This window comes from Panulirus ornatus, chromosome 3 (genome assembly GCF_036320965.1).
Source record: "Panulirus ornatus isolate Po-2019 chromosome 3, ASM3632096v1, whole genome shotgun sequence".
Classification (NCBI taxonomy): Eukaryota; Metazoa; Arthropoda; class Malacostraca; order Decapoda; family Palinuridae; genus Panulirus; species Panulirus ornatus.
In genome coordinates this window covers 814,788-840,898 of record NC_092226.1, presented here as the reverse complement: position 1 = coordinate 840,898, position 26,111 = coordinate 814,788, and the positions used below count along the sequence as shown (strand labels likewise).

The window sequence follows — 26,111 nt, the reverse complement described above, 5'->3', positions numbered from 1 at the left end:
TGTAAGTAGGAGAGATGGCCAGAGAGCGTTATTGGATTACGTGTTAATTGACAGGCGTGCGAAAGAGAGACTTTTGGATGTTAATGTGCTGAGAGGTGCAACTGGAGGGATGTCTGATCATTATCTTGTGGAGGCTAAGGTGAAGATTTGTATGGGTTTTCAGAAAAAAAGAGTGAATGTTGGGGTGAAGAGGGTGGTGAGAGTAAGTGAGCTTGGGAAGGAGACCTGTGTGAGGAAGTACCAAGAGAGACTGAGTACAGAATGGAAAAAGGTGAGAACAATGGAAGTAAGGGGAGTGGGGGAGGAATGGGATGTATTTAGGGAATCAGTGATGGATTGTGCAAAAGATGCTTGTGGCATGAGAAGAGTGGGAGGTGGGTTGATTAGAAAGGGTAGTGAGTGGTGGGATGAAGAAGTAAGAGTATTAGTGAAAGAGAAGAGAGAGGCATTTGGACGATTTTTGCAGGGAAAAAATGGAATTGAGTGGGAGATGTATAAAAGAAAGAGACAGGAGGTCAAGAGAAAGGTGCAAGAGGTGAAAAAAAGGGCAAATGAGAGTTGGGGTGAGAGAGTATCATTAAATTTTAGGGAGAATAAAAAGATGTTCTGGAAGGAGGTAAATAAAGTGCGTAAGACAAGGGTGCAAATGGGAACTTAGGTGAAGGGCGCAAATGGGGAGGTGATAACAAGTAGTGGTGATGTGAGAAGGAGATGGAGTGAGTATTTTGAAGGTTTGTTGAATGTGTTTGATGATAGAGTGGCAGATATAGGGTGTCTTGGTCGAGGAGGTGTGCAAAGTGAGAGGGTTAGGGAAAATGATTTGGTAAACAGAGAAGAGGTAGTGAAAGCTTTGCGGAAGATGAAAGCCGGCAAGGCAGCAGGTTTGGATGGTATTGCAGTGGAATTTATTAAAAAAGGGGGTGACTGTATTGTTGACTGGTTGGTAAGGTTACTTAATGTATGTATGACTCATGATGAGGTGCCTGAGGATTGGCGGAATGCGTGCATAGTGCCATTGTACAAAGGCAAAGGGGATAAGAGTGAGTGCTCAAATTACAGAGGTATAAGTTTGTTGAGTATTCCTGGTAAATTATATGGGAGGGTATTGATTGAGAGGGTGAAGGCATGTACAGAGCATCAGATTGGGGAAGAGCAGTGTGGTTTCAGAAGTGGTAGAGGATGTGTGGATCAGGTGTTTGCTTTGAAGAATGTATATGAGAAATACTTAGAAAAGCAAATGGATTTGTATGTAGCATTTATGGATCTGGAGAAGGCATATGATAGAGTTGATAGAGATGCTCTGTGGAAGGTATTAAGAATATATGGTGTGGGAGGAAAGTTGTTAGAAGCAGTGAAAAGTTTTTATCGAGGATGTAAGGCATGTGTACGTGTAGGAAGAGGAAAGTGATTGGTTCTCAGTGAATGTAGGTTTGCGGCAGGGGTGTGTGATGTCTCCATGGTTGTTTAATTTGTTTATGGATGGGGTTGTTAGGGAGGTAAATGCAAGAGTTTTGGAAAGAGGGGCAAGTATGAAGTCTGTTGGGGATGAGAGAGCTTGGGAAGTGAGTCAGTTGTTGTTCGCTGATGATACAGCGCTGGTGGCTGATTCATGTGAGAAACTGCAGAAGCTGGTGACTGAGTTTGGTAAAGTGTGTGGAAGAAGAAAGTTAAGAGTGAATGTGAATAAGAGCAAGGTTATTAGGTACAGTAGGGTTGAGGGTCAAGTCAATTGGGAGGTGAGTTTGAATGGAGAAAAACTGGAGGAAGTGAAGTGTTTTAGATATCTGGGAGTGGATCTGGCAGCGGATGGAACCATGGAAGCGGAAGTGGATCATAGGGTGGGGGAGGGGGCGAAAATTCTGGGGGCCTTGAAGAATGTGTGGAAGTCGAGAACATTATCTCGGAAAGCAAAAATGGGTATGTTTGAAGGAATAGTGGTTCCAACAATGTTGTATGGTTGCGAGGCGTGGGCTATGGATAGATTTGTGCGCAGGAGGATGGATGTGCTGGAAATGAGATGTTTGAGGACAATGTGTGGTGTGAGGTGGTTTGATCGAGTGAGTAACGTAAGGGTAAGAGAGATGTGTGGAAATAAAAAGAGCGTGGTTGAGAGAGCAGAAGAGGGTGTTTTGAAGTGGTTTGGGCACATGGAGAGGATGAGTGAGGAAAGATTGACCAAGAGGATATATGTGTCGGAGGTGGAGGGAACGAGGAGAAGAGGGAGACCAAATTGGAGGTGGAAAGATGGAGTGAAAAAGATTTTGTGTGATCGGGGCCTGAACATGCAGGAGGGTGAAAGGAGGGCAAGGAATAGAGTGAATTGGAGCGATGTGGTATACCGGGGTTGACGTGCTGTCAGTGGATTGAATCAGGGCATGTGAAGCGTCTGGGGTAAACCATGGAAAGCTGTGTAGGTATGTATATTTGCGTGTGTGGACATATGTATATACATGTGTATGGGGGGGGGGTTGGGCCATTTCTTTCGTCTGTCTCCTTGCGCTACCTCGCAAACGCGGGAGACAGCGACAAAGTATAATAAAATAAAAATATATAATAATATATATATATAGGGTAGGAAGACAATTTTTGGATGATGTGCTACTAGGGAAAGAGGGTGCTGTAAGATGAAGTGTGGTGGTAAGTTATAGTGGTTAGTGATAAGTCTTTTTTCAGATGATTCTGTGTTGTTTGCTGAGAATGAGGAGGAGTTGCAGAAAGTTATATGTAAGACTTTATGATGTGTGTATGTGTAGACAATTGATGGTAAATGCAGGTAAAAGTAGTAAAAGTAACAAGTGTTTGAAAGGAAACAAGATGAAAATGCAGATTTTGTAAAACCCTATAGAGTGATAGAAGACAGTGTACTACACTGTGTTATAGATATGGAGGAGAAAGATTGGATGAAGTGAGAAAATTTAAGTATTTTGGACCTCTCTTGGGTAACAGATTTGGTGACATGGAAGGAGAGATAAGGGAGAGAGTAGTACAGGCAAAAAGAATTGGGTCCCCCTTAATAGAGTAACCAAGGGTAGAGGTGTAAGTATGAAAGTGAAAAAAGAACAAGAGAGCATTATCCTCCTGACCCCAACCTATGCAGCCAAAACATGGACATAGAATGAGCTAAAGAGGTCAGGAAACTTAGCTGTAGAAATACGCTAAATTATTTAAGAGGATTATGTGGTATGTCTGGATTTCATGAAAAAAGAAATGAATGGGTGTGTGAGAGATGTGGTATGGTAGGAAATGAATTGTGGAGTGATACAGTTGGTGAATTTTAATACTTTAAGGTGGTTTGGGCATGTGGAAAGAATGTAAGACAGGAAGTTTACAAGGAGAGTGTATGATAGTACGACTAAAGGGGTTGGTGTGAAAGGAAGACCACCTGTGACATGGGGGAAATAGCATGGGAAAGTACTTGGACAGAATAGAAAAAAATTTAAACAGCAAGACCACTGTGTTCTTTCTTGGCTGTTAGTGATAGTGGAAGATATCAGAATATCAGATTAGTGTGGTGAAAGTTAGAAGGCATACAGAAAATGACCAGCAGATTGTTGTTATGATTTGGAGGTGCAAGTCGTGTAAGTCTTAGACTTGAAGTATACTTCAAGTGTGTTCATGAACATAACTATAGTACTGATTTCAACCACTCTAATTTGTAAATTATTCCATATGTTTACAATCCTTTTGAAGAAAAAGTATGTCGCCACATTCAAGGTAGAGTGTTTGTTCTTGAGTTTGTTCCCAGTACAGTAAAATGAGACAAGTCACTGTGATAGATCAAGATTATTAAAGCCTTTGACAATTTTGAATACTTTTTAATGTGCTCTTTTGTAAGCTAAATAGGTTCGTAGCCCTATTTTTTATTTTATTTTTTTTTTTTGTGTGTGTGTAGGATTACCAAAACTGTACACAACATTTAAGATTTGGACAATTGAATGAATGATGAACAGTAAGGATAATTTCCCTGCACTTCATTCGAAGGACGCATCCATGGATCCAGGAATTTCATTTGTTGTTTTCTCGGGTTCTGTGCACTGCATACTTGGTTTTAGGTGACTGAAGATTATTACACCCAAGTCTTTTTCCTTATTAACCTTTTGCAGTTCAATAAAATTCATACTGTAGCTTGCCTTTTCATTTTTACTATTACACTTAATCACCGTTTCCCGCGTTAGCGAGATAATGCCAGGGAACAGACGAAGAATGGCGCATCCACTCATATGCACATACATAAATGCCTATACACATTCATATACATATCAACATATTCATACTGTCTTCATCCATTAATTTCGCTACCCAGCCACACTTATGAGCTCATTTCATTATTTGTCTTATTTATTTATTATTTTGCTTTGTCGCTGTCTCTCGAGTTAGTGAGGTAGCGCAAGGAAACAGACGAAAGAGTTGCCCAACCCACCCACATACACATGTATATACATACACGTCGACACGCAAACATACAAACCTATACATCTCTACGTATACATATATATATACACACACAGACATATACATATATACACATGTACATAATCCATACTGTCTGCCTTTATTTATTCCCATCGCCACCCCGCCACACATGAAATAACAACCCCCTCCCCCCCTCATGTGCGCGAGGTAGCGCTAGGAAAAGACAACAAAGGCCACATTCGTTCACAATCAGTCTCTAGCTGTCATGTAATAATGCACTGAAACCACAGCTCCCTTTCCACATTCCATGGTTTACCCCAGACGCTTCACGTGCACTGGTTCAATCCATTGACAGCACGTCGACCCCAGTATATCACATTGTTCCAATTCACTCTATTCCTTGCACGCTTTTCACCCTCCTGCATGTTCAGGCCCCGATCACTCAAAATCTTTTTCACTCCATCTTTCCACCTCCAATTTGGTGTCCCACTTCTCGTTTCCTCCACCTCTGACACATGTATCCTCTTTGTCAATCTTTCCTCACTCATCCTCTCCATGTGACCAAACCATTTCAAAACACCCTCTTCTGCTCTCTCAGCCACACACTTTTTATTACCGCACATCTCTCTTACCCTATTATTACTTTCTCGATCAGTATACATTCACGTCCCTTGATAGATTTGCCGCCCAGCAAATTTTGATATCTTGCAATGCAGCCAATACTCATTTCCATTAAAACATATCCTTGTGGCACTCCACTTTTTATGGCTAACCATTCTGAGGTTTTTGACTATTAAACACAACCCTTGTCTTACCCAGTCAACCAGTTTCATACCTACTTTAGCACAAGTCCATCAATGCCATTTCACATAATTTGTGCTTGTAACCTTTGATGTGGAACCTTATTGAAAGGTTTTTGATAATCTAGATGGATTACATCAACTGCTTCACTTTTGTCATGCATGTTGATGGATTACATCAACTGCTTCACTTTTGTCATGCATGTTAGTTATAATACAAAAGAAATCAGGTAGGTTTGTCAGACATGAGTGATTTCATCAAAAACTGTGCTGAGAATCATTTATTAATTGGTGGTCCTCTAAATGGTTTACAATTCTATCTTGAATGATGGTTTCCATACATCTTCCAGCTGCAGGCATTAAGCTAAGAGGATGATAATTTCTAGGATGTGACTTACTACCTTTTTATAATATTAGTGTTACATTGGCAAACTTCCATTCATCTGGAATTTTTTCCGTAGCAAGTAACTTATTGACGAGAACAGTCAAGGACTTAACTGTCTCCTTTTTTTGGCTGTTTGATTGATCTTAGCCAAAAATTATTATGGCCTGCTGTTTTATTTATATTTCTTTCACTTATTGTTGAAAGTATGTCCAGCTTTAATATCGACTTATTGAAGAATGTTCCCCTTTCGTATCAGTGAAACTGAATTCAGGACTTTGGTTGTGTCTTTGATCATAAATACATATGCAAAAAAGTCTTTTGATATTTTTGCCATGGCTATATTTTCTTGAATCAAGTCATGGTTTAGCATAATTGATGGACTTTTTGACTGGGTAATGAGTCTCTTCCATCTAACAAATAAAACTCCTTAGGGTGTCTTTTGCTGTTTTCAGCAATAAACACTTCATACTGATATTTACTACAGGTTGAGTATCCTTTATGAGAAATGCCTGGGACCAAAAGTGTTTCTGATTTCGGACTTTTTCATATTTTGGAATATTTGCTTATACATAGAGATATTTTAGGAATGGGACCAAATTCTAATCACAAAATCCTTTTATGTTATATATACACCTTATGAACATTGCCTGAAGGTAATTTACACAGTATTATGTATAATTTTGTGCTTGAAACAAAGTTTGTGTAACACAACCATCAGAAAGCTATGGTGTTACAACCTTAGCTGCCCATGTGGACAGTCTGTTGGTGTTTGGCATCACCTTCATTCCTGACAATTTATATACTACTGATAAGCAATCATTTTCTGACATTTATTCACTCATGAATACTTGACATTAAAGATATTTTGAGTAATTGGAGCCTGAACATGTAGGAGGGTATGGGCATGCAAGAAATAGAGTGAATTGGAACGATGTGGTACACTGGGGTTAGCGGACCGAACCAGAGAATGTGAAACTTTGGGAGCAAACCATGGAAAGGTCTGTGCTGCCTGGATGTGGACATGGAGCTGTGGTTTTAGTGCATTACACATGACTGCAAGAGACTGAGCATGAACAAATGTGGCTTTTTTTGTCTTTTTCTGGCGCTGCCTCTCTGAAGCAGGAGGTGCCAGTGCTGTTTCCTGTGGGGCAGGGTAGTACCAGGAATGGATGAAAGCAAGCATGAATATGTACATGTGTATATGTGTGGAATTTATAAAAAAAGGGAGTGACAGTGTTGTTGATTGGTTGGTAAGAATATTCAATTTATGTATGGATCATGGTGAAGTTCCTGAGGATTGGCGGAATGCATGCATAGTGCCAATGTACAAAGGCAAAGGGGATGAAGGTGAGTGTTCAAATTTCAGAGGCATACGTTCATTGAGTATTTCCTGGGAAATTATATGAAAGGGTATTGATTGAGAGGATAAAGGCATGTACAGTGCATGATTCAGATTGGGGAAGAACAATGTGGCCTCAGAAGTAGTAGAGGATGTGTGGGTCAGGTGTTTCGTTTGAAGAATGTATGCGAGAGATACTTAGAAAAACAGATGGATTTGTATGTAGCATTTATGGATCTGGAGAAGGCATATGATAGGGTTGATAGGAGATGCTTTTTGGAAGGTTTTAAGAGTATATGGTGTGTGAGGTAAGTTTCTAGAAGCAGTGAAAAGTTTTTACCAAGGATGTGAGGCATGTGTACAAGTAGGAAGAGAAGAGAGTGATTGGTTCCCAGTGATATTGGTTTGTGGCAGGGGTGCATAAAGTCCCCATTGTTGTTTAATTTGTTTATGGATGGGGTTGTTATGGAGGTGAATGCAAAAGTTTTGGAGAGAGGGGCAAATATGCTGTCTGTTGTGGATAAGGGCCTAGAAAGTGAGTCAGTTGTTGTTCAGTGATGATACAGTGGTGGTGGCTGGTTCGGGTGAGAAACTGCAGAAGCTGGTGACTGAGTTTGTTAAAGTGTATGAAAGGAGAGTTTGTTAAAGTGTGTGAAAGAAAGTTGAGAGTAAATGTAAATAAGAGCAAGGTTATTAGGTTCTGTATGGTTGTGGGGCAAGTTGATTGGGAGGTGAGTTTGAATGGAGAAAAACTGGAGGAAGTGAAGTGTTTTAGATATCTGGGAGTGGACTTAGCAGCGGATGGAACCATGGAAGCGCAAGTGAGTCACAGGGTGGGGGAGAGGGCGAAGGTTCTAGGAGTGTTGAAGGATGTGTGTAAGGTGAGAATATTATCTCGGAGAGCAAAAATGGGTATGTTTGAAGGAATAGTGGTTCCAACAATGTTGTGTGGTTGCAAGGCTTGAAATATAGATAGGGTTGTGCGTAGGAGGGTGGATGTGTTGGAAATGAAATGTATGAGTACAATATGTGAAGTGAGGTGGTTTGATCGAGTAAGTATTGAAAGGGTAAGAGAGTTGTGTGGTAATGAAAAGTGTGTGGTTGAAAGAGCAGAAGAGGGTGTAATGAAATGGTTTGGACACGTAGAGAATAAATGAGGAAAGATCAACAAGGAGGATATATGTGTCAAGAGGTGGAGGGAAGAAGGAGAAGCGGGAGACCAAATTAGAGATGGAAGGATTGAGTGAAAAAGATTTTGAGTGATCGGAGCTTGAACATAAAGGAGGATGAAAGACGTGCAAGGAATAGAGTGAATTGGAATGATGTGGTGTACTGGGGGTCAGTGGATTGAACCAGGGCATGTGAATTTGTGGGGTGAACCATGGAAAGTTTTGTGGGGCCTGGATGTGGAAAGGGAGCTATGGTTTGGGTGCATTACACATGACAGTTAGAGACAGTGTGAACGAATGTGGCCTTTTCGTCTTTTCCTGGCATTACCTCGCTGGAGGGGGGGATGCTGTTCCCTGTGCAGTGGGTATGACAGAAATGGATGAAGGCATCAGGCATGAATATGTACATGTGTATGTATGTCTGTTTGTATTTTGAATGTATACATATGTATGGGCATGTATGGGTATTTATGTATAAATGTGTGTATATGAGTAGTTGGGCCATTCTTCGTCAGTTTCCTTGTGCTACTTCGCTGACGCAGGAAACAGCGATTAAGTATAATGAATGAATATATGGTATATATGTATAAGTGGAATTTATTAAAAAAGGGGATGACTGTATTGTTGACTGGTTGGTAAGGTTATTTAATGTATGTATGACTCACGGTGAGGTGCCTGAGGATTGGTGGAATGCGTGCATAGTGCCATTGTACAAAGGCAAAGGGGATAATAGTGAGTGCTCAAATTACAGAGGTATAAGTTTGTTGAGTATTCCTGGTAAATTATATGGGAGGGTATTGATTGAGAGGGTGAAGGCATGTACAGAGCATCAGATTGGGGAAGAGCAGTGTGGTTTCAGAAGTGGTAGAGGATGTGTGGATCAGGTGTTTGCTTTGAAGAATGTATGTGAGAAATACTTAGAAAAGCAAATGGATTTGTATGTAGCATTTATGGATCTGGAGAAGGCATATGATAGAGTTGATAGAGATGATCTGTGGAAGGTATTAAGAATATATGGTGTGGGAGGCAAGTTGTTAGAAGCAGTGAAAAGTTTTTATCGAGGATGTAAGGCATGTGTACGTGTAGGAAGAGAGGAAAGTGATTGGTTCTCAGTGAATGTAGGTTTGCGGCAGGGGTGTGTGATGTCTCCATGGTTGTTTAATTTGTTTATGGATGGGGCTGTTAGGGAGGTGAATGCAAGAGTTTTGGAAAGAGGGACAAGTATGAAGTCTGTTAGGGATGAGAGAGCTTGGGAAGTGAGTCAGTTGTTGTTCGCTGATGATACAGCGCTGGTGGCTGATTCATGTGAGAAACTGCAGAAGCTGGTGACTGAGTTTGGTAAAGTGTGTGAAAGAAGAAAGTTAAGAGTAAATGTGAATAAGAGCAAGGTTATTAGGTACAGTAGGGTTGAGGGTCAAGTCAATTGGGAGGTGAGTTTGAATGGAGAAAAACTGGAGGAAGTGAAGTGTTTTAGATATCTGGGAGTGGATCTGGCAGTGGATGGAACCATGGAAGCGGAAGTGGATCATAGGGTGGGGGAGGGGGCGAAAATTCTGGGAGCCTTGAAGAATGTGTGGAAGTCGAGAACATTATCTCGGAAAGCAAAAATGGGTATGTTTGAAGGAATAGTGGTTCCAACAATGTTGTATGGTTGCCAGGCGTGGGCTATGGATAGAGTTGTGCACAGGAGGATGGATGTGCTGGAAATGAGATGTTTGAGGACAATGTGTGGTGTGAGGTGGTTTGATCGAGTAAGTAACGTAAGGGTAAGAGAGATGTGTGGAAATAAAAAGTGCGTGGTTGAGAGAGCAGAAGAGGGTGTTTTGAAATGGTTTGGTCACATGGAGAGAATGAGTGAGGAAAGATTGACCAAGAGGATATATGTGTCGGAGGTGGAGGGAACGAGGAGAAGAGGGAGACCAAATTGGAGGTGGAAAGATGGAGTGAAAAAGATTTTGTGTGATCGGGGCCTGAACATGCAGGAGGGTGAAAGGAGGGCAAGGAATAGAGTGAATTGGAGCGATGTGGTATACCGGGGTTGACGTGCTGTCAGTGGATTGAATCGGGGCATGTGAAGCGTCTGGGGTAAACCATGGAAAGCTGTGTAGGTATGTATATTTGCGTGTGTGGACGTGTGTATGTACATGTGTATGGGGGGGGGTTGGGCCATTTCTTTCGTCTGTTTCCTTGCGCTACCTCGCAAACGCGGGAGACAGCGACAAAGTATAAAAAAAAAAAAAAAAATATATATGTGTGTGTGTGTGTGTGTTAACGCCCACACACGCACATATACATACACAGACATATACATATATACACATGTACATATTCACACTTGCTGCCTTCATCCATTCCTGTCACCACCCTGCCACACATGAATTAGCACACACACACACACCCTGCACATGTGCTAGGAAAAGACAGAAGAGGCCACATTCGTTCACATTCGGTCTCAAGCTGTCATGTGTAATGCACCAAAACCACGGCTCCTTTTCCACATCCAGGCCCCACAAAACTTTCCATGGCTTTCCCCAGACACTTTACATACCTTAGTTCAACTCATTGACAGCATGTCGACCCTGGTATGCCACATCGTTCCAATTCACTCTGTTCCTTGCGCTCCTCTCACCCTCCTGTATGATCAGGCCCTGATCGCTCAAAATCTTTTTCACTCCATCCTTCCACCTCTAATTTGGTTTCCTGCTTCCTCTTCCCCCTACCTCTGACACATATATCCTCTTTGTCAGTCTTTTCTTACTCATTCCCTCCATGTGACCAAACCATTTTAATACACCCTCTTCTGCTCTCTCAACCACACTCTTATTATTACCACACATCTTTCTAACCCTTTCATTACTTACTCGATCAAACCACCTCACACCACATATTGTCCTCAAACATTTCATTTCCAACACATCCACCCTCCTCCGTTCAACCCTATATATAGCCCATTCCTCGCAACCTATATAGCATTGTTGGAACCGCTATTTCTGTAAACATACCCATTTTTGCTCTCCGAGATAAACGTTCTCGCCTTCCACACATTCTTCAATGCTCCCAGAACCTTGCCCTCTCCCCCACCCTGTGACTCACTTCTGCTTCCATGGTTCCATCCACTGCTAAATCCACTTCCAAATATCTTAAACGCTTCCTTCCCTCCATTTTTCACCATTCTAACTTACCTCCCAATTAACTTATCCCTCAACCCCACTGAACCTGAATAACCTTGCTCTTATTCACATTTACTCTGAGCTTTCTTCTTTCACATACTTTACCAAACTGTCACCAATTTCTACAGTTTCTCAGTCGAATCAGCCACCAGTGCTGTATCATCAGCAAACAACAACTGACTCACTTCCCAAGCCCTCTCCTCCACAACAGACTGCATACTTGCCCCCCTCCAGAACTCTTGCATTTACCTCCCTAACCACCCCATCCATAAACAAATTAAACATCCATGGAGACATCATGCAACCCTGCCATAAACTGACATTCACTGGGAACCAATCACTTTCCTCTCTTCCTACTCGTACGCATGCCTTACATCCTCAATAAAAACTTTTCACTGCTTCTAGCAACTTACCTCCCACACCATATACTCTTAATACCTTCCCCAAAGTATCTGTATTAACTCTGTCATATGCCTTCTCCAGATCCATAAATGCTACATACAAATCTGCTTTTCTAAGTATTTCTCACATACATTCTTCAAAGCAAACACCTGATCCATACATCCTCTACCACTTCTGAAACCACACTGCTCTTCCCCAACCTGATGCTCTGTACATGCCTTGAACCTCTCAGTCAATACCCTCCTATATAATTTCCCAGGAATACTTAGCAAACTTATACCTCTGTAATTTGAACACTTACCTTTATTCCCTTTGCCTTTGTACAATGGCACTATGCATGCATTCTGCCAATCCACAGGCACTTCACCATGAACCATACATTCATCGAGTATCTTTACCAACCAGTCGACAACAGTCACCCCTTCTTAATAAATTCCACTGTAATACCATCCAAACCCGATGCCTTGCCGGCTTTCATCTTTTGCTAAACTTTCACTACCTCTTCTCTGTTTACCAAACCATTCTCCCAGACCCTCTCACTTAGCACTCTATCTTGACCAAAACAACCTATATGTGCCACTCTTATCATCAAACACATTCAACAAACCTCATCCAGGCCCCACAGAACTTTCCGTGGTTTACCCCAGACGCTTCACATGCCTTGGTTCAATCCATTGACAGCATGTCGACCCCAGTATACCACATCGTTTCAGTTCATTCTATTCCTTGCACGCCTTTCACCCTCCTGCATGTTCAGGCCCCGATCACTCAAAATCTCTTTCACTCCATCTTTCCACCTTCAATTCCACCTCTGACACATATATCCTCTTTGTCAATCTTTCCTTGCTCATTCTCTCCATGTGACCAAACCATTTCAAAACACTCACTTCTGCTTTTTCAACAACACTCATTTTATTACCACACATCTCTTTTACCCTTTCATTACTTACTCGATCAATTCACCTCACACCATGTATTGCCCTCAAACATCTCATTTTCAACACATCCACCCTCCTCGGCACAACTCTATCTATAGCCCACGCCTCGCACCCATATAACATTGTCGGAACCACTATTCCTTCAAACATACCCATTTTTGCTTTCCAAGATAACGTTGTCGCCTTCCACACATTTTTCAACGCTCCCAGAACTTTCGCCCCCTCCCCCACCGTGTGACTCACTTTCACTTCCATGGTTCCATCCGCTGCCAAATCCACTCACAGATATCTAAAACACTTCACTTCCTCCAGTTTTTCTCCATTCAAACGTACCTCCCAATTGACTTGTCCCTCAGTCCAACTGTACCTGATAACCCTGCTCTTATTCACATTTACTCTCTGCTTTCTTCTTTCATACACTTTACCAAACTCAGTCACCAGCTTCTGCAGTTTCTCACTCGAATGAGCCACCAGCGCTGTATCATCAGCGAACATGAACTGACTCACTTCCCAAGCTCTCTCATCCACAACAGACTGCATACTTGTCCCTCTCTCCAAAACTCTTACATTCACCTCCCTAACAACCCCATCCATAAAGAAATTAAACAACCATGGAGGCATCACGCACCTCTGCTGCAAACCGACATTCACTGAGAACCAATCACTTTTGTCTCTTCCTACTCGTACACATGACTTATATCCTCAATAAAAACTTTTCACTTCTTCTAACAACTTGCTTCCCACGCCATATGTTCTTGATACCTTCCACAGAGCATCTCTATCAACTCTGTCGCATGACTTCTCCAGATCCATAAATGCTACGTACAGATCCATTTGCTTTTCTAAGTATTTCTCACATACATTCTTCAAAGCAAACACCTGATCTACACATCCTCTACCACTTCTGAAACCACACTGCTCTTCCCCAATCTGATGCTCTGTACATTCCTTCACCCTCTCAATCAATACCCTCCCACATGATTTCCCAGGAATACACAATAAACTTATACCTCTGTAATTTGAGCACCCACTCTTATCCCCTTTGCCTTTGTACAATGGCACTAAGCAAGCCTTCTGCCAGTCCTTGGGCACCTCACCATAAGTTATACATTCATTGAATAACCTTACCAACCAGTCAACAACATAGTCACCACATTTTTTAATAAATTCCACTGCAATACCATTCAAACCTGCTGCCTTGCTGGCTTTCATCTTCCGCAAAGCTTTTACTACCTCTTCTCTGTTTACCAAATCATTCTCCCTAATCCTCTCACTTTGCACACCACCTTGACCAAAACACCCTATATCTGCCACTCTATCATGAAACAAATTTATCAAACCTTCAAAATACTCACTCCATCTCCTTCTCACATCACCACTACTTGTCATCACCTCCCCATTAGCCCCCTCCACTGATGCTACCATTTGTTTCCTTGTCTTACGCACTTTATTTACCTCCTTGCAATACATCTTTTTATATTTTATTTTATTTATTATACTTTGTCGCTGTCTCCCGCGTTTGCGAGGTAGCGCAAGGAAACAGACGAAAGAAATGCCCCCCCCCCCATACACATGTATATACATATGTCCACACACGCAAATATACATACCTCCACAGCTTTCCATGGTTTACCCCAGACGCTTCACATGCCTTGATTCAATCCACTGACAGCACGTCAACCCCGGTATACCACATCGCTCCAATTCACTCTATTCCTTGCCCTCCTTTCACCCTCCTGCATGTTCAGGCCCCGATCACACAAAATCTTTTTCACTCCATCTTTCCACCTCCAATTTGGTCTCCCTCTTCTCCTCGTTCCCTCCACCTCCGACACATATATCCTCTTGGTCAATCTTTCCTCACTCATCCTCTCCATGTGCCCAAACCACTTCAAAACACCCTCTTCTGCTCTCTCAACCACGCTCTTTTTATTTCCACACATCTCTCTTACCCTTACGTTACTCACTCGATCAAACCACCTCACACCACACATTGTCCTCAAACATCTCATTTTCAGCACATCCATCCTCCTGCGCACAACTCTATCCATAGCCCACGCCTCGCAACCATACAACATTTTTGGAACCACTATTCCTTCAAACATACCCATTTTTGCTTTCCGAGATAATGTTCTCGACTTCCACACATTCTTCAAGACCCCCAGAATTTTTGCCCCCTCCCCCACCCTATGATCCACTTCCGCTTCCATGGTTCCATCCGCTGCCAGATCCACTCCCAGATATCTGAAACACTTCACTTCCTCCAGTTTTTCTCCATTCAAACTCACCTCCCAATTGACTTGACCCTCAACCCTACTGTACCTAATAACCTTGCTCTTATTCACATTTACTCTTAACTTTCTTCTTCCACACACTTTACCAAACTCAGTCACCAGCTTCTGCAGTTTCTCACATGAATCAGCCACCAGCGCTGTATCATCAGCGAACAACAACTGACTCACTTCCCAAGCTCTCTCATCCCCAACAGACTTCATACTTGCCCCTCTTTCCAAAACTCTTGCATTTACCTCCCTAACAACCCCATCCATAAACAAATTAAACAACCATGGAGACATCACACACCCCTGCCGCAAACCTACATTCACTGAGAACCAATCACTTTCCTCTCTTCCTACACGTACACATGCCTTACATCCTCGATAAAAACTTTTCACTGCTTCTAGCAACTTGCCTCCCACACCATATACTCTTAATACCTTCCCCAGAGCATCTCTATCAACTCTGTCATATGCCTTCTCCAGATCCATAAATGCTACATACAAATCATTGCTTTTCTAAGTATTTCTCACATACATTCTTCAAAGCAAACACCTGATCCATACATCCTCTACCACTTCTGAAACCACACTGCTCTTCCCCAACCTGATGCTCTGTACATGCCTTGAACCTCTCAGTCAGTACCCTCCTATATAATTTCCCAGGAATACTTAGCAAACTTATACCTCTGTAATTTGAACACTTACCTTTATTCCCTTTGCCTTTGTACAATGGCACTATGCATGCATTCTGCCAATCCACAGGCACTTCACCATGAACCATACATTCATCGAGTATCTTTACCAACCAGTCGACAACAGTCACCCCTTCTTAATAAATTCCACTGTAATACCATCCAAACCCGATGCCTTGCCGGCTTTCATCTTTTGCTAAACTTTCACTACCTCTTCTCTGTTTACCAAACCATTCTCCCAGACCCTCTCACTTAGCACTCTATCTTGACCAAAACAACCTATATGTACCACTCTTATCATCAAACACATTCAACAAACCTCATCCAGGCCCCACAGAACTTTCCGTGGTTTACCCCAGACGCTTCACATGCCTTGGTTCAATCCATTGACAGCATGTCGACCCCAGTATACCACATCGTTTCAGTTCATTCTATTCCTTGCACGCCTTTCACCCTCCTGCATGTTCAGGCCCCGATCACTCAAAATCTCTTTCACTCCATCTTTCCACCTTCAATTCCACCTCTGACACATATATCCTCTTTGTCAATCTTTCCTTGCTCATTCTCTCCATGTGACCAAACCATTTCAAAACACTCACTTCTGCTTTTTCAACAACACTCATTTTATTACCACACATCTCTTTTACCCTTTCATTACTTACTCGATCAAACCACCTCACACCATGTATTGCCCTCAAACATCTCATTTTCAACACATCCACCCTCCTCGGCACAACTCTATCTATAGCCCACGCCTCGCACCCATATAACATTGTCGGAACCACTATTCCTTCAAACATACCCATTTTTGCTTTCCAAGATAACGTTGTCGCCTTCCACACATTTTTCAACGCTCCCAGAACTTTCGCCCCCTCCCCCACCGTGTGACTCACTTTCACTTCCATGGTTCCATCCGCTGCCAAATCCACTCACAGATATCTAAAACACTTCACTTCCTCCAGTTTTTCTCCATTCAAACGTACCTCCCAATTGACTTGTCCCTCAGTCCAACTGTACCTGATAACCTTGCTCTTATTCACATTTACTCTCTGCTTTCTTCTTTCATACACTTTACCAAACTCAGTCACCAGCTTCTGCAGTTTCTCACTCGAATGAGCCACCAGCGCTGTATCATCAGCGAACATGAACTGACTCACTTCCCAAGCTCTCTCATCCACAACAGACTGCATACTTGTCCCTCTCTCCAAAACTCTTACATTCACCTCCCTAACAACCCCATCCATAAAGAAAGTAAACAACCATGGAGGCATCACGCACCTCTGCTGCAAACCGACATTCACTGAGAACCAATCACTTTTGTCTCTTCCTACTTGTACACATGACTTATATCCTCAATAAAAACTTTTCACTTCTTCTAACAACTTGCTTCCCACGCCATATGTTCTTGATACCTTCCACAGAGCATCTCTATCAACTCTGTCGCATGACTTCTCCAGATCCATAAATGCTACGTACAGATCCATTTGCTTTTCTAAGTATTTCTCACATACATTCTTCAAAGCAAACACCTGATCTACACATCCTCTACCACTTCTGAAACCACACTGCTCTTCCCCAATCTGATGCTCTGTACATTCCTTCACCCTCTCAATCAATACCCTCCCACATGATTTCCCAGGAATACACAATAAACTTATACCTCTGTAATTTGAGCACCCACTCTTATCCCCTTTGCCTTTGTACAATGGCACTAAGCAAGCCTTCTGCCAGTCCTTGGGCACCTCACCATAAGTTATACATTCATTGAATAACCTTACCAACCAGTCAACAACATAGTCACCACATTTTTTAATAAATTCCACTGCAATACCATTCAAACCTGCTGCCTTGCTGGCTTTCATCTTCCGCAAAGCTTTTACTACCTCTTCTCTGTTTACCAAATCATTCTCCCTAATCCTCTCACTTTGCACACCACCTTGACCAAAACACCCTATATCTGCCACTCTATCATGAAACAAATTTATCAAACCTTCAAAATACTCACTCCATCTCCTTCTCACATCACCACTACTTGTCATCACCTCCCCATTAGCCCCCTCCACTGATGCTACCATTTGTTTCCTTGTCTTACGCACTTTATTTACCTCCTTCCAATACATCTTTTTATATTTTATTTTATTTATTATACTTTGTCGCTGTCTCCCGCGTTTGCGAGGTAGCGCAAGGAAACAGACGAAAGAAATGCCCCCCCCCCCCCCCCCCATACACATGTATATACATACGTCCACACACGCAAATATACATACCTCCACAGCTTTCCATGGTTTACCCCAGACGCTTCACATGCCTTGATTCAATCCACTGACAGCACGTCAACCCCGGTATACCACATCGCTCCAATTCACTCTATTCCTTGCCCTCCTTTCACCCTCCTGCATGTTCAGGCCCCGATCACACAAAATCTTTTTCACTCCATCTTTCCACCTCCAATTTGGTCTCCCTCTTCTCCTCGTTCCCTCCACCTCCGACACATATATCCTCTTGGTCAATCTTTCCTCACTCATTCTCTCCATGTGCCCAAACCACTTCAAAACACCCTCTTCTGCTCTCTCAACCACGCTCTTTTTATTTCCACACATCTCTCTTACCCTTACGTTACTCACTCGATCAAACCACCTCACACCACACATTGTCCTCAAACATCTCATTTTCAGCACATCCATCCTCCTGCGCACAACTCTATCCATAGCCCACGCCTCGCAACCATACAACATTGTTGGAACCACTATTCCTTCAAACATACCCATATTTGCTTTCCGAGATAATGTTCTCGACTTCCACACATTCTTCAAGACCCCCAGAATTTTCGCCCCCTCCCCCACCCTATGATCCACTTCCGCTTCCATGGTTCCATCCGCTGCCAGATCCACTCCCAGATATCTAAACACTTCACTTCCTCCAGTTTTTCTCCATTCAAACTCACCTCCCAATTGACTTGACCCTCAACCCTACTGTACCTAATAACCTTGCTCTTATTCACATTTACTCTTAACTTTCTTCTTCCACACACTTTACCAAACTCAGTCACCAGCTTCTGCAGTTTCTCACATGAATCAGCCACCAGCGCTGTATCATCAGCGAACAACAACTGACTCACTTCCCAAGCTCTCTCATCCCCAACAGACTTCATACTTGCCCCTCTTTCCAAAACTCTTGCATTTACCTCCCTAACAACCCCATCCATAAACAAATTAAACAACCATGGAGACATCACACACCCCTGCCGCAAACCTACATTCACTGAGAACCAATCACTTTCCTCTCTTCCTACACGTACACATGCCTTACATCCTCGATAAAAACTTTTCACTGCTTCTAACAACTTGCCTCCCACACCATATATTCTTAATACCTTCCACAGAGCATCTCTATCAACTCTATCATATGCCTTCTCCAGATCCATAAATGCTACATACAAATCCATTTGCTTTTCTAAGTATTTCTCACATACATTCTTCAAAGCAAACACCTGATCTACACATCCTCTACCACTTCTCCCTAAAATTAATGATTCTCTCTCACCCCAACTCTCATTTGCCCTCTTTTTCACCTCTTGCACCTTTCTCTTGACCTCCTGTCTCTTTCTTTAATACATCTCTCAGTCATTTGCATTATTTCCCTGCAAGAATCGTCCAAATGCCTCTCTCTTCTCTTTCACTAATAATCTTACTTCTTCATCCCACCACTCACTACCCTTTCTGATCTACCCACCTCCCACGCTTCTCATGCCACAAGCATCTTTTGCGCCAGCCATCACTGCTTCCCTAAATACATCCCATGCCTCCCCCACTCCCCTTACGTCCCTAGTTCTCACCTTTTTCCATTCTGTACTCACTCTCCTTGTAATTCCTCACACAGGTCTCCTTCCCAAGCTCACTTACTCTCACCACTCTCTTCACCCCAACATTCTTCTTTTCTGAAAACCTCTACAAATCTTCACCTTTGCCTCCACAAGATAATGATCAGACATCTCTCCAGTTGCATCTCTCAGCACATTAACATCCAAAAGTTTCTCTTTCGCGCGCCTATCAATTAACACATAATCCAATAATGCTCTTTGGCCATCTCTCCTATTTACATATGTATACTTATGTATATCTCTCTTTTTAAACCTGGTATTCCCAATCACCAGTCCTTTTTCAATACATAAGTCTACATGCTCTTCACCATTTTCATTTGCAACACTGAACACCCCATGTACACCTATTATTAACTCAACTGCCACATTACTCACCTTTGCATTCAAATCACCCATCACTATAACCTGGTCTTGTGCATCAAAACTACTAACACACTCACTCATCTACTCCCAAAACACTTACCTCTCATGATCTTTCTTATGCCCAGGTGCATATGCACCAATAATCACCCATCTCTCTCCATCCACTTTCAGTTTTACCCATATCAATCTAGAGTTTACTTTGGAGGAAGTGAAAAGGCCTTTGTTTTGATAAAGTTCCAGGTCATAGTTATTAGGAAAGACATGAGAGGGTAGAGTTCCAAAGAGTTGAGGTGTAATGGAAGAAACAGATATTAATATGGCACACCCTTTTTATGCCACCAGCCACACACTAATTATGATGCAACAGCTTGCTGAGCCTTGCATGGTCGAGCCAGTTCTTGGGAGCAATAACCAAAGTGATACCTATAGAAGAGGGAAAGTGAACCAACATTGTGGTGTAGGCAAGTGGGTAAGTTTTGAAGTTTGCTTGGGAGAGTTGATGAGTTGGATTGCTTTTGACTCGACACTGCCAAGTTAGGATGCTGAGTTACAACCATCCCATATGTAAGAGCAGTACTCCATACAAGGATGGATCAGTCCTTTGTATAACTGAACAACTCTTCAGATGAAAAGAAGTTTCCACATCAAAATAGGACTTCCAGTTTCTTATTGTCAGACTTGGCTGTATGTGTAATATGGGGTTTCCAAGTTATTGTGGATATCATAGGGATACCAAGTATGTTTCTTGAATCTAGAGGTGCAATATCAGATCCATCATAGGAGAGAGGAAAGTTGAGGAATTTTTGATGGAGAGATGGGTCTTGGAGGTGTTGGACATAACCAGATTTTGTCTAGTGAGCCTTCTTGCCAAGTTGGAGTTCATTGAGGAAATAGTGTCAAGATGAGATGCAGATCGAGGGAGAGAACAAGGAGCAAATTTGGAGGATATGGAGGAATTCAGTGTTGAGTCATCAGCACGTGAGTGCATTTGTGAGAGTATGGAAAAAACAGATCCTGAATAAGGAGAGTGGTCACACTGGTCAGGAACATGGGTAGGGTGGATAGTAATATGCTCAAGATTCTTAAGAATGGAGAACTTGAGGGTTTCAATTCCCCGTCATCTGTACTGGAGGAGTATAACCATTCCCAATGGTGAACATTGAGATCCTTGTGGTAGAGGATCTTGGTTTGCTGATGAGATGTCATGGTCCTATAGCCAGAGTTAAGATACTAGAAGAAAGTTATAAAACTTGTAGAATTAGGAAAGCATAGACAAAACAAAGGAAAACTGGTAGCTGGGAGACATTCCTTCATCCAGATAGCATTAAAGTTTGGGGACTCATTGCTTTGTTTAAGGATTAGATATTGAAAGTTCATTAGTGAACAAAATAATATAAAGGTCATTAGTGAAGAAAATAATATTTTAAGTGTAGGAGAGTGACGAAATTGTTTATTACAGTTGCAATTACATATTACAATTCTTAGTGTATGGAAAACACTTTATTTATTGACTTCTCAAAGACCACTTGTTCCTAAGCCTTTTTGACCTGTGATACTCAAGTGTGTCATTACTGTTATTGTGTCAAGGATATGCAAGATATTTGTACTAATACAGTGCATATTTCATTTATTTTTTAGTTCATCCTGCTATAACCTTTGTCTTCTTTTTTTTCCATTGCTTTTGTGGGGACAACCATAAACCAGATTTTGTAATCCAACATTGCTCAGGTCTCAAGAGTGCCAGAATAGGGACATTCAGCCTGTATTTAAAGCAGTGGTTTAAATATTTTTGTAGAATTTATATATTGATTGAATGTTAGTCAGAACTCAAATGCTCATTCTGGTCAATTGTCTACTATTATTCTTTCGGAATGACGTTATGTATCCTTTTCAAAATCAGTTAAAAGTTCCATTGTAACCTGATTAATTTTTTTTCAGACATGCAAAGTGAGGGGACATACCATCTGAAGATTTTGGTTCCAAGTGTTGCTGCTGGTGCCATTATTGGCAAAGGTGGAGAGACTATTGCTCAACTTCAGAAGGACACTAATGCCAGAGTCAAGATGTCCAAGGCCAATGATTTTTACCCAGGTGGGATTTGAGACAATTTTGATAATGTTTTAATTTGGTTGGAAGGGAAGAAAATCTGACAAGCAAGAACGGTTGTGAACTTACCCAAAATTTGACAGAAATTGGAAACTCATCTGTAAAGTGCAGTTATTCACCTTTGGCGGCTGCATATTGATAGAGAACAATAACTGAAATTCACTTGGTCCTTCCTGAATTTTTAGATAAATAAATTGAAATTATAAAGTATATCAGCACAATATAACAGGAAAACAAGAATACCTCAGTTAAACAAAAAGTGATGAGTACACTGTAGATATAGTATACTTAAACTGAAAACACAAAAAGTTATTGACAAGCTGAAATTAATATCATTTTTCTCCTTGACTGGTTGTTAAGGTTATTTAATGTATGGATGACTCATGGTCAGGTGCCTGAGGATTGGCAGATTGCTTGCATAGTGCCATTGTACAAAGGCAAAGGGGATAAAAGTGAGTGCTCAAATTAGAGAGGCATAAGAGCTTGGGAAGTGAGTCAGTTGTTGTTTGCTGATGATACAGCGCTGGTGGCTGATTTGGGTGAGAAACTGCAGAAACTGGTGACTAAATTTGGTAAAGTGTGTGAAAAGAAAGCTGAGAGTAAATGTGAATAAGAGCAAGGTTATTAGGTACAATAGGGTTGAGGGACAAGTCAATTGGGAGGTACGTTTGAATGGAGAAAAACTGGGGGAAGTGAAGTGCTTTAGATATCTGTGAGTGGATTTGGCAGTGGATGGAACCATGGAAGCAGAATGAGTTATAGGGTGGGGGAGATGGTGAAAGTTCTAGGAGCGTTGAAAAATGTGTGGAAGGCGAGAATGTTATCTTGGAAAGCAAAAATGGGTATGTTTGAAGGAATAGTAGTTCTGACAGTGTTATATGGATGTGAAGCGTGGGCTATAGATAGAGTTGTGCAGAGGAGGGTGGATGTGTTGGAAATGAGATGTTTGAGGACAATATGTGGTGTGAGGTGGTTTGATCGGGTAAGTAATGAAAGGGTAAGAGAGATGTGTGGTAATAAAAAGAGTGTGGTTGAGAGAGCAGAAGGGGGGTGTTTTGAAATGGTTTGGTCACATGGAGAGAATGAGTGAGGAAAGATTGACCAAGAAGATAAGTGTGTCAAAGGTGGAGGGAACAAGGAGAAGTGGGAGACCAAATTGGAGGTGGAAAGATGGAGTGAAAAGGATTTTGAGTGATCAGGCTCCTGAACATGCAGGAATGTGAACGGTGTGCAAGGAATAGAGTGAACTGGAACGATGTGGTATACCGGGTTGACATACTGTCAGTGGATTGAACCACTGCATGTGAAGTGTCTGGGGTAAACCATAGAAAGTTTTGTGTTGCCTGGATGTGGAAAGGGAGCTATGGTTTCGGTACATTATACATGACAGCTAGAGACTGAGTGTGAATGAATGTGGCCTTTGTTGTCTTTTCCTAGTGCTACCTTGCGCACATGCGGGGGGAGGGGGTTGTCATTTCATGTGTGGCGGGGTGGCTACGGGAAAGAAAGGGGCAGACTATGAATTATTTACATGTGTATTTATGTATATGTCTGTGTGTGTACTTTGAGATGTATAGGTATGTATATGTGCGTGTGTGGACGTGTATGTATATACATGTTTATGTGTGTGGATTGGGCCATTCTTTCGTCTGTTTCCTTGCGCAGCCTCGTTAATGCAGGAGACAGCGACAAAGTATAATAAATGTAAATATTTTCTTCTGCCTGTCCCTCAAGCAGCAAGATATTCCTTTGGGAGTATTAGGTTAGGGCCTTTCTTACCCTTATAAGATATATGAGAAATCAACCATTTGTTCTCCCCTTTTCGGTTGCTCCTTGAATCATCAGACTTGCTCAACCATTGGGTTTGCTTGCAGTCAATGTGCAACCACCTCTAGGTTGACATCACCAGTCCACCACTTTCCTGGCTGTTCAGAATTCCTTAGGATTATGACACTGACACACGTCATTTGCTTTAGATAGCTGGCTCGTTACAGATCAGTATCCTTTTCTGTAGTCTCATGGTTATTTTATTGTGTTGGTGTTTCTATACTATTAACCCTCCTATTAACTTTGGCTCATAGAGTAACATGTTGAAATAATGATATTTGAGAATTAGGATACAAATTCATAGAAAGACAAGGTCTCACAATAGACTTTATTTTTTATTTTCTTATATTCTTGATTTATTTCAAATATCTGCTTCCAGTGATATTGAGATATTAACCACTTCCTTTATTATACAGAGATACTTGGGCCTGGATTTTGTGTATGTTATCAATATCCCTAGTTAACTCGAATCTTTTATATCTTGAATATGCTTATTATTGTGTTTTTCACTTGTTTGCCTTTCCTGCATTAGCGGGGTAACACCAGGAACTGTCAAGGAAATGGACTCATTTACTCATGTCTTTATCTGTCGTGTGTAATGTACCAAAACCTTTCTCTTATTTCCCCTGGCTGCTTTATATCCCTGGTGCTGCCTATTGACAGGATGTTGACTCCTATATACCACATTGCTCCAGTTTGCTTTATCCCTTGTTTTCCTTGTCTCCTGCATGCTCAGACTCCTAGCCTGCAAAGCATCTTATTCCATCCTTTCATCTCCACGTTTTCCCATTTTTCCCTTCATTCTGCATCTGACATATATACCCACCAATCATCCTTTCCTTACTTGTCATCTAATGTACGTACTATTTCAGCACACGCTCTTCAGTGTGAGTGTTCTGTGCAAAAAAAAAAAAAAAAAAAAAAAAAAAAGAATGACACACCACTTGAAACCTTTACCAAAAAAAGAATAACTCACACCACTTGAAACCTTTACCTTTATTTTCACACGTGGCCAAGTTGCTTTGGGTACACTGTAACATGAATTGTTAAATCTCTGAAATAACAAGTGATATTGAAGAAATAAAGGAAAACAAGGAATTGATATACTAGGCAGTGCCAGTCACTACAAGTAAGTTTGACTGGGAGGATCTTTCCATCAGCTCTTCCCATGTGATGCTAGTGGGAGATAGTTTCCTTACTCTTGAAGTTTGCTTGGTAAAGTGAGGAAATAAGGAATAGTTGGGCCTGATATTTCATTTTTTGAGCTAAAGTTGTATGAATTAGGAGCCATTTTAGAGGGGTTGAAAAAAGTTAAGAAAGAAAATCTGATGGCAGCACTACTGTAGGGGACCCTTCAACTGAAATGCCTACAGCATGTAGGACCAAAACATTGGGATTGATAAAAGGTATTTTTCAGTAATCAAAAAGGTGAAGCCAACTAAGGAAACAGGTGTGATGAATTAGTTTAGATAACCATTTGGGGAGGAGAAATATAAAATGAACATGTTTATGTGGTGATGGGGGAAAGAATACTGTCCACGTATTCCATGCGTGGTGTAGAAAGAGATAAAGAGGTACGGGAGCTGGTGGCTGGAAATCTTTCCATCCTGTGTTACTTTCCAAAAGAAGGAATAGAGCAAGGAGCCAAGTGAGGGATTTTCCCATTAAGGCTGTTATCTGTTGTTGATGCTACATTGCTCACACAGGCTATGGCAAGCATGTATGAAAAAAGAAAGTAGAAAAAACTCACGTGAGTAACTCCTGCCTTGTCAATACCTGATCAAGTATTCTGGGGCTGCGGGGTTCTTCTTCCCCTACATACCATGCTGGGTCCAGGCTATTGGGTTAGTTCATTGTTTGATAAAGCTGTTGGAAGCTGCATTATGTGGGCCCTCATAACCCACATGTCCTGCCTGATGTGGTACACATAGGTACATGTCTTGGGTACTCTTAAACATTTGTACTGTGCATCCCATAGTGATTCTAATGATAGCAGGCTAGGTATTGAAGAGGTTTTGTCCCTGAACCTTTTAAGATGTTCTCACATTTTGTGCATATTACACCTTTGGGTTTTACAGTCTTCCATTCCTGTCATGTCGGAAGGATGTAATTTCCTTGGAGCCCGAATGAGGATAGGGAGCTGTGGTTTGGATGCATTACACAAGACTACTAGAGAATGAGTGTGAGCAGATGTGGCCTTTCTTGATCTATTTGCTGGTGCTACCTCACTGATGGGGGGGTGGTGATGCTGTTTCCTGTGGCGTGAGGTGATGCTGGGAGTGTGTGAAGGGAAGCACATATAGATATATGCATGTGTTTGTGTATGATTGTTTATTTTGTTTATGGAA

At 41.7% G+C, this 26,111-nt stretch overlaps 1 protein-coding gene across 1 annotated transcript in view; it reads left to right on the top strand.

Moving 5' to 3' along the window:
• ps (RNA-binding protein Nova-1-like protein passilla) overlaps positions 1-26,111 on the top strand; it is a 66,308-nt gene that overhangs the window by 17,652 nt on the left and 22,545 nt on the right. The window contains exon 2 of the mRNA XM_071690391.1: positions 21,769-21,930. Coding sequence (XP_071546492.1) covers positions 21,769-21,930 — 162 coding nt within the window. The remainder of the gene's footprint in view (positions 1-21,768; positions 21,931-26,111) is intronic.